Source organism: Rhamphochromis longiceps, linkage group LG9 (genome assembly GCF_057381845.1).
Source record: "Rhamphochromis longiceps isolate RC_006_pf linkage group LG9, R_longiceps_female_GT1.1, whole genome shotgun sequence".
NCBI classification, from domain to species: domain Eukaryota; kingdom Metazoa; phylum Chordata; class Actinopteri; order Cichliformes; family Cichlidae; genus Rhamphochromis; species Rhamphochromis longiceps.
In genome coordinates this window covers 33,569,449-33,578,634 of record NC_140565.1, presented here as the reverse complement: position 1 = coordinate 33,578,634, position 9,186 = coordinate 33,569,449, and the positions used below count along the sequence as shown (strand labels likewise).

Here is a 9,186-nt window from a genome sequence, read left to right as displayed (position 1 = left end):
AGTACATATTCAGTAAATGCAAATTATTTACATGGCAGTGCACTGCAGGCATAAATCTAGACCCCTAGAAAAAACATTCTGGGTCATTCCCACAACCCACAGCTTTACTGTGTTCCAGCAAAATATCCAATAGCAGTGACAAACCCCTCCGCAGTAGCAGGTGGAATTTTCCTTTTTTGAGGACGGCTCCTTTTACCTTTCAATACAGATGGTCTGTTTATGTTTTGATCAAGAGCCTTTTTTGGGCAGCTGAAGAGGAGAAGTCTATCTTACCTCTGGCTGTATCTTGGTCACATTACCCAGCAAAACCCAGTATGCAGGTTCATCTGTAACAGTCCTCGTGCCACAGATCAACACTGTTGCTTCTACTTTAAACAGAAGAGCAGCGACATGGCTGCAGGTCTCTGCGACTCCGGCCTTACAGGTGCAGTGGGCGACTTCAACCTTCCCTGTGATGCTCACAGTGACCCATGGCTGCAATGCTGGTTCATTCAGTCTTTGAGAGTGCAGGACCTGAAACACACACAGACAAAGTTCATTTAAAGACAAGAACTACACTCTAAAAAGTGTATTTCAGCAGTAGTTGAAGTTATGTAAAGTTCAGAGTCAGTTTCATTAAGATTTCTGCTTTAGTGGAGCCAGTCTAAATTTGTGGAGTATATCAACTTGTTATTACGTGTTGTTCCCTCAGTACACATGTAACCTGCTATTCTCATTAGAGTCAACCTGCATCAATTAGGTTTCTCCTGACGCAGTGCATCTGATGTCATGACGTCTCCGCCTTCTCCAGAATTTTCTACTTGCGGTTGAGAACAACAATTTGAGAGGCACTTGGCTGCAGGCAGGACCTCGTGAACAATTTGGTCAATAAGGTAACGAAGATATTACTTTTTCCATAGTCCTTGAAGGTAAGTCAAATGTAGAACACATATTTTAATATATTAGATATAAAAATATTCCAACTGTATTGTTAAGTTTGTTAAGTGTTTAGTAAACTGACCTGACCAAACCGCTATCATTCAGCCCTGCTAACATTAGCGAAATGTCAGACCTGTTGGTAGTTTGTGCTTGGACATGTAGGTTAAGTTAGTAGTTTTCCAGCGGTACTCTCTTGTTTTAATATCGTAACGCTAGCTTAAAGTTGTGTATTCATGCAGTGTGTCGGTGTTGGCTTACTGTTAGTTATTCATTAGCATTAGCACATTATAGCGGCAAGCTGGGCCGCAGTTCTCTTCAGAATACGTTACTTCGGGCGCGCGCATTTATACACGAGTGGTTGTTCGCAGTATGCCTGTCGGCGCGAATAGTTCACGCGGTCACGGCCACGGGTGATGTAGGAGGTAAAGTTTAGCTGTGGTGGCTCCAGGAAGCATGCATTTACTGCCGCTTGCATTGCTTTCAATGTACATAACGTTAAGAAGGCGAGGAGAAAGGGTGCGTGCAGCGCTCGTACACGCACGGATCAGCCGTGTGAGAGGGAGATGGTGTGCGGCAGAAAATCAAAATTAGAAATCATAGAAGAAAGTATTACGCTATTGAACACAGAAAATACAGCCATCAGATTTCTTGTAGACCTAGCACACTTCTGGTCTGTGTCTGAATACATATATAAGTACATAGATGCAGATGAACACTGTAAACATGATGAAAGATCGACAGACTAACTCGAACATATCTTTAATCTTTAGGACTTTGGGTAGCGCTTCCTTTCCTTCCTGTCAACCTCTCCAGAGGGGTGTCTGCTGATGGCAGAAAGATTACATCACCTCTGGTTGGAACCCTGGACAGTGCCACAACCTTTGGCTTGGTGTCCAATGTGATGCCCCATCGCCACCTTCTGACCTAACTTCTTCTCAGCTCTGTGACTACTTCAAGAGGGGCATTCCTGTGTGGAGGCGTGCCAGGCAGCTCGTTTTACCTGTGAACTTGCGTACTTTCAGTTTATCAACAACAAAGGTATGCAAGTTCAAAATAGTAATGTCTCATTTAAACTTAATTCAGTTTTACACTGAACAGGAATCGGCTTTATATATAAAACAATTGCAAAAAAAAAAAATGTACCTATGGGCATTTGGGTTTTGTTTTTAAACTTTTGTTTTGAACTTATCCCTTTAAAATCTAATTAGAGAGGGCTGGCTACATTTGATGAATACATTTTGTGTTTAAATGATTCGCTTTGTGTTGGGCAATGTGGCAAAAAGCTGAGATGAGATCTAGTCTCATATCACCATATTGATATATTGTAATATTGCCCAACTCTCCCTCTGTGTTTTCTCAAATTATTTATATACACCCAGTAAAGCGTGTCTCTTTGTTCCTCCAGTGCTATGCTTCATGTGGAGATGCAAGGACTGTGGGACAACATTAACAAAAAGATCTGAATTGCTCAAACACTACAAACTGATTCATAGGCATTACGGACGAGGCCACTCATATCCATGCACTTATTTAAATTGTGCATGTAGGTTCAAGACTTGGAACGCCCTACTGAGCCATCTATCAAGAAATCACCCTGCCCAACAAGCAGTCTCCAAAGCTGCGTCCACATTCACTTGCCATATTTGTGGCCATAATCAACTCTCCACAGAAAGAGAATATTTTCAACATATCTATCAGCATCTTAAAAATAAGGAGACTGTAACATGTGTGTTCCAAAACTGTGAATATAAAACCAATGTCTATGAGAACTTCAAAAGTCATAAATACAGAAAACACTCTGGTACAGTGAACACATTTAAGCCTGGAATAAGTTCTGTTGATGAATCTTTTGCCAGTGTTGCCAGTGATATTTCAGATGTGGAAATTATAGAGAGTGATGTAAATTTAAATTCTGCTTTTGACAATGGGTATTCTGAAAACTTAGAGAAGGATATTGAGCTTAAAATTGCTTCAGTGCTCCTTAAGTTGGAACACATCTTTCTTGTGTCTAATGCAGCTGTAGATGAGCTTTTGCAGGAGTTAAACTATTTGATTGGTTCTGTTTCTGTGGCGATTACCCAAAAGACTATTAGCCAAGTATTACAAGACAACGGATGCCAATTTGACCAGTCAGTTGTTGAAAAGCTAGCCAGTGTACTCTGTGAGACAAACCCTGTAAAAAAAGCAATTGGAGATAAAGGTCCACTTTCCAGTCCTTGGAGACGAAAAGCATACTATAAGAGCCACTTTAAAGTAGTGGAACCAGTGGAATATATACTTGACCGAAAAAATAACAAGTCATTCCAATATATTTCAATTTTAAAGTCTTTGCAGCATATTCTTGACTGCCAGACAATCTTGGATCAGGCTGTTAATTTGAATACTGTAGATAATCAGCCTCAAAAAACTTATGTGCACTACAAAACTATCTTCGATGGTGACTTCTTCCATGAAAATGGACTGTTGTCCAAGCAGGAAAGCATTTCATTGATATTATACATTGATGAATTCGAAATATGTAATCCCCTTGGTACATCACGGAGGAAGCATAAAATTTGTGGATTGTACTGGGTTTTGGGTAATTTGCCACCAGGCTGTAATTCTGCTTTAACCTCAATCTATTTGGCTGCTTTAATCAAAAGTAATGATCTGAAGTGCTATGGGTATGAGAAAGTGTTAAAACCTGTAATTAATGATCTTGTAATTTTGGAACAGAGTGGGATATTTCTGTCAAAGTTGGGCAGAACAGTAAAAGGCACTGTTCAGTGTGTTGTTGCCGACAACCTTGGTGCACACAGTATTGCTGGATTCTTTGAAAATTTCTCAGGGACATACGTATGTAGATTTTGCACTGCAGAAACATCAGAGTTCCAGACTATTGAAGTCAGAAGTGAAGTCTTTACTTTAAGAACAAAAGACATTCATGCAGATCATTTACGAATTATCGAGGAAAACAAATGGCCCAGTTATTATGGTGTGAAATCAAAGTGTATTTTGTCAAAGCACCTCTCACATTTTGATGTTACCACTGGGTTTCCACCTGATGTTGTACATGATCTTTTTGAGGGAATTGTTCCTTTTGAACTTGCGCTTTGCCTCAATTTGTTAATCAAAAAAAAGTATTTCACATTATGTACATTGAATGAAGCAATATCATCTTTCAACTTTAAGTGGGCTGACAAAACAAATCGACCTCATCCTGTGGCTCTCAGTTTTGCATCCAAAAAAAGTGTAGGAGGGAATGCACACGAGAACTGGAGTCTTATCAGATTTTTGCCTTTGTTCGTTGGGCAGAGTGTACCCTGTGAGGAGCCTGCTTGGCACATCTTAACAGACTTGAAGGACATTGTTGATCTTGTTGTCAGTCCTGTTCATACTGAGGACTCCATTGCATATCTTGGTTTTAAGATCTCCGAGCACAGAATCAAGTTTCAAGAGGTTTTCCCAGATGTTAATCTTAAACCAAAGCACCACTACTTGGAACATTATCCATACTTGATCCGTAAGTTTGGGCCACTGGTTGCACTATGGACTATGCGATTCGAAGCAAAGCATAGTTTTTTTTAAAAGAGTTGCAAGGAACATCAGATGCTTCAAAAATGTACTTCTTTCCCTTTCACAGAGACATCAGTATCAGATTGCATATCATTTGCATGCAATTAGCTTTGCCAAACCCCCACTGGAAGTAACAGATGTTTCCACTGTTCACATTGATGTTCTTAACAAGGACATCTCAAATGCACTGAGACAGAAGTCTCCAGATATGGACAATGTGTGCTTGGCTAAAAGTGTAGCATATAATGGAATAATCTACAAGTGTGGGATGATCTTGATCCACGGCTCACTGGGAGGACTGCCAGAGTTTGGTGAAATCATCCAAATGGTGATACTGCAGGACAAACTAATCTTCATTCTGAAAAAGCTTAGCGGATGGTATATGGAACACTACAGAGCTTATGATCTCAAAACATCACCAAGCAAAGAAGTGGAACTTGTTGAGCCACAAGAACTGCATGATACCTACCCACTGGCAGACTACAATATTAGAGGGATGCGTCTTGTCACCTTGAAAAGATATGTCCATGTTTAAATGGTGAGGCCTCAAAATATGATAAAGTATTTTCTTAAGTGGGAAAACAAAACCCAGACCCATACAATACTAATGTGTTCTCAGAACATATTTATTTTATACTGCAAGCCAAAGTGGTGTGATGATGTCATTGGCAATTCATCAGTTATGTCATTTTTTTTAATGCAGGTCGCTGGATTCCAGTCAGTGAATGCTAATCCTATGCTCTCCCCCCTTCTGCTTCTCTTCTCTTTTTCTTCTTTCCTCTCCTTATTGTCTCCTATATTCTCCTCACCTCCTCTCCTTCTCTCTTCTCTTCAATGTCTCCCATATTCTCGCCATCTCTCTTCTCCTCCCTTCTCCTCTTCGGTTTGCCTTCTCTCCTCGCTGCCTCAGCTGATCTCCACCTCTCCTCTTCATTTTCTCCTCCCCTTTCCTCCTCTCTTTGCCTTCTCTCTTTTCCTCTAGTTTGACATTAAATTCTCCTAATTGGAAATGTCAGTGGTTTACATGTTGATCCTCACTAACTGTGCTTGTGCTTTGTTCTCAGACCACCATGGCTGGTTCAACACCTGCAAGACTGAAGGTGATTTTAGGAGAGAACAACATTGAAAAGCTGACTCTTCCAAATGGCATCCCAGAGTCACTTGAAGACCTTCTCAGCACGATAAAGACTACCTTTGGGTTAAAAGGTAACTTCAGACTGCAATACATGGACCAAGACTTTGGCAACGACTTCTTTAATCTGAATTCTACCACCGAACTTCGGAATTTGGGGACAATCAAAGTGATCCACCAGCAAACAAATCCACCTTTGATCAGTGCCGATCAGTCCACTTCATCTCTGTCTCTTTCATTTGAGTCTGATGACGGTATTTCGGTGGCATCAAATGACACAATTATCCTCTCATCCCCTGAATCTATGTCATCTCGAACACAACAGTGGCCAGAAGACTTTGCAATTCCCCAATTTTCATATGACACAGAGCTACAGCTAGAGAGGGGGAATACTGAGTACCGTGTGAGCCAAAAAATGTTGACTTTAAGCGCCCGAATGCTGTCTGATATCCTGAAAAGAGTTGCAGAAGAAATTTACCGTTACAAGGCCTATCCAGAGGATGCACATTTCTGCGCAGCTGCAGAGGCCCTTATCAAAAAGCACCCATGTTTGAAAGAACCTGGATCATTCAATGGCTGCTACGGTTGGAAACAACGACTGAAGTACAAAATGGCAAACTACAGGACCCAGCTCAAATTACAGGGGTGTCCAGAGCTGTGTGTAAACTCACTGAAATCTAAAGCTACTACAGATGCTTTCCCTGCTAAAAAAGTGAAGAAGCCAAAACGTTCTGAAGCTAACTTTTATCCATCCTTTCCTACTGGTGAGACTCTGGACAGCATGGAAAAAGTGAGACTAGAACTTCTGACAGAGATCGGGATAAGGGACAATGAAAGGGTCATCGCAGACAAAATGGCTAACACGTTTGCCTACAGACGACATGAGGTGGTAAACCAAGAACCAAGCATTCAGGAACTGAAGGACAGATGGCCTGCACTCTTCACACAGAAAGAGGTAAGAATGGAACTGAAGTGATCGAAGTCTGTATGCTTCGGGATTTATTGCAGTTAACTTTCATGAATCGGTCATAACTTGATTTGGTTGAGATTTTATAACACTGAACTTAATGAAAGAATTTACATTTTGAATTCCCATATATGTTATACTTTTTGGGATATAGACATTTTGGCATACAATCAGTTTCAGCATTTTGTTCCATAATACAATATCTACTGTCATTTGTGTTTTGTTTTTAGATAAATACAGAGTTCCAGAGGCTCATGGCTGTTCCTCTTGAGTGGAAGTTCATGGCCCAGTTAGACATGCACTCAAGTCAGCTGATCAAAGTCATACGTGCCAAAGGAGGAGCAACACGCCAAAAGATTGCGAACATCTTGGACACATTGGACCAGGTAAATCTGTACCATCAAATAAGATGCTTCGTAACTAAGAGGGCTGTCAAAATATATCTGAATCCAAAAAAATATATATATATTTAACTGAATCTTTCATAAAGACAATATGGGCAGGCCAATGCTAATCATGGCTTTCATATGCATGAATGTTTTTAGCGACTCCACTGAACTCATCCCCTTTTCTTTCTGTAATGAATCTCTGGGCTTGTGAATTACTGTTTTTAAATAAAGTACATGTAAGTTAAGCAATAAGAGTAAGGATGTCTGTCTTATGAAATTTAGAGTTTAAAATTACTCAACATTTGTTGTTCTAGACTGTGGACATTAATCATCGGAGGGAATGTGTGCTGAAAGCCCTCACCATCTTCCTGGGAGAAGATGCAGATGGCCTGATCAAGGAATACCTTGTAAGTTTCAACAGTTTGTCAGCACATCTTGTCAAAGGGACACAAAAAAGTTAACTGTTAGAACAAACATAACACGTGAACCCTAGTTGGATTGCTGACATGTATTTATTATCATGACCATATTGGACATTATGTAATTCCCAGCAACAACACATTACATATCGGATTGACTTTGTTTTAAGTAAGACGGGCTTACTTGATTATTTAAGTTCAAAGGAATAGTTTGACATGTTGGGAAATCTTATCTTTCTTGCTTACAATTTGATTAGAGTCAGATTGATACACCTCTCTCTGCTGTTTCTGGTGTGTGATGACACCCAGCCAAGAAATAGCCCAGCACATAACACATATTGGTACATCACCCAAACACTTAATCACAGTAAGAAGTGAGGCTAATGATGATTTGTGTTTGTGTCTTGTACCCCTCTGTAGGACTGTGGAGCAGATGATGTTCAGAGGGACCTGGAGGAGGTCACCATGGCAGTGTATGTGATTCGGAAGGAGGGGGAGGGACTGCAGGAGCCACCTGAAGACATTGGCATTGTCATTGAGGGTGTGGAAGTGTTGCATGAACTAACTTCAGTTGCCTCAGCTTGTGCCCTGCTTCTAGGTTTGATCTATGCACTCAACCTAGCTTATCCAAAACCCTTTCGCTTCACTTTTGAAGTGCTCCAAAAAATCTTCATGCAGCTTGATCAGCACAAGATGTCCCCCAAAGTCCAAAATCTGTATATCAAACTTCAAAGCTCCCAGTAATGGCACAGAACAATGACCAACAAATGGCCCTGTGCCATAATGCGAAGGAACAACTGTGTTTGGACATATAGCATGTAAAATATGTAGTCTCTTTTGGATGTTGGGCCTTTTTTATGCTCCAAGAGACCTCAAACCCCAATTTAATGTGCTTTTATGGTATTTTTATTTATTTTTTAATTTTTTTTCAGACATATTTGCCTTCGTTTCAAGGGAAAGGTTGCATTTCAGGTTTGATGTGCTCAGTTATACAACAAACTGTTGTGACATTCTAAAACTCTAGAGGAGTGTTTATATTTTTTCATCCCCATTGGTCAGCTACACTGTTCAGATATTTATTCATTGGCTATAGCTGAAGAGAAGTTTCTGTATACTCTTGGGGCACTTTTTCATAGTTGACACTGTATGTGTTAAGATTGATATTTGTGTAATACTGTGTTGCACTTTACACTTTGTTGACAACTTTGTGGTCCTACTAAGCATTACTTGCATTTTGTGCATATGTGTTTCAAAAAGGACAAATGTGTAATGTATTTGACCAAAAGCTGTGTTGGTTGCCATAAAGGTAATACTTTATTACATTTATACAATAAAGCATTTAAAAAAAAAAAACATTGGATTTTGAATTTTTGAAAAATATTTTCAGGCAACTTAAAATTTTGATTTAAGCTTTATTATACAAACTAAAATTTCATTTTAGAGTCACTACAAAAAGTAATTTACACTAAACCACATTATTAGGTTAGCAAAGAGCAATATTTTACTTTTGGGTTATGCAAATTATTGGGTTGGAAAAACTGAAAACTTTAAGTTGAAATGTCTTAATTTTAAGTTGGATTAATGCAAAATGTTTATTTGACAGCAATTAATTTATTAAGTACATGTAACTTAAATCAGTTGTGTTAATTTAATGTATTAACTTAATTTCAAAGAACTTAATTAAATTTGGTGTTACCAATTGAAATAATTCAATTAAGTTGGTTCAACTATTTTCTTTTTTCAGTGTATGAGCCAAGGCCGACGTAAATGTGTTTTATCTACTTTATCATAAATGGAACAAAGTGT

At 39.3% G+C, this 9,186-nt stretch overlaps 1 protein-coding gene and 1 long non-coding RNA gene across 2 annotated transcripts; both read left to right on the top strand.

Moving 5' to 3' along the window:
* Positions 1–723: 723 nt before the first annotated feature.
* Positions 724–5,699, top strand: LOC146662701 (uncharacterized). Its single transcript, XR_014913163.1, has 3 exons — positions 724–872; positions 1,689–1,956; positions 5,538–5,699. It is a non-coding gene; the product is annotated as an uncharacterized LOC146662701 (long non-coding RNA).
* Positions 5,700–5,790: 91 nt separating this feature from the next.
* On the top strand, positions 5,791–8,137 carry LOC146662700 (uncharacterized). Its single transcript, XM_085417511.1, has 4 exons — positions 5,791–6,560; positions 6,803–6,958; positions 7,276–7,368; positions 7,801–8,137. The coding sequence occupies exons 1-4, from the start codon at positions 5,910–5,912 to the stop codon at positions 8,122–8,124; spliced, it is 1,224 nt and encodes a 407-aa protein (XP_085273637.1). The 5' UTR covers positions 5,791–5,909; the 3' UTR covers positions 8,125–8,137.
* Positions 8,138–9,186: the final 1,049 nt, after the last annotated feature.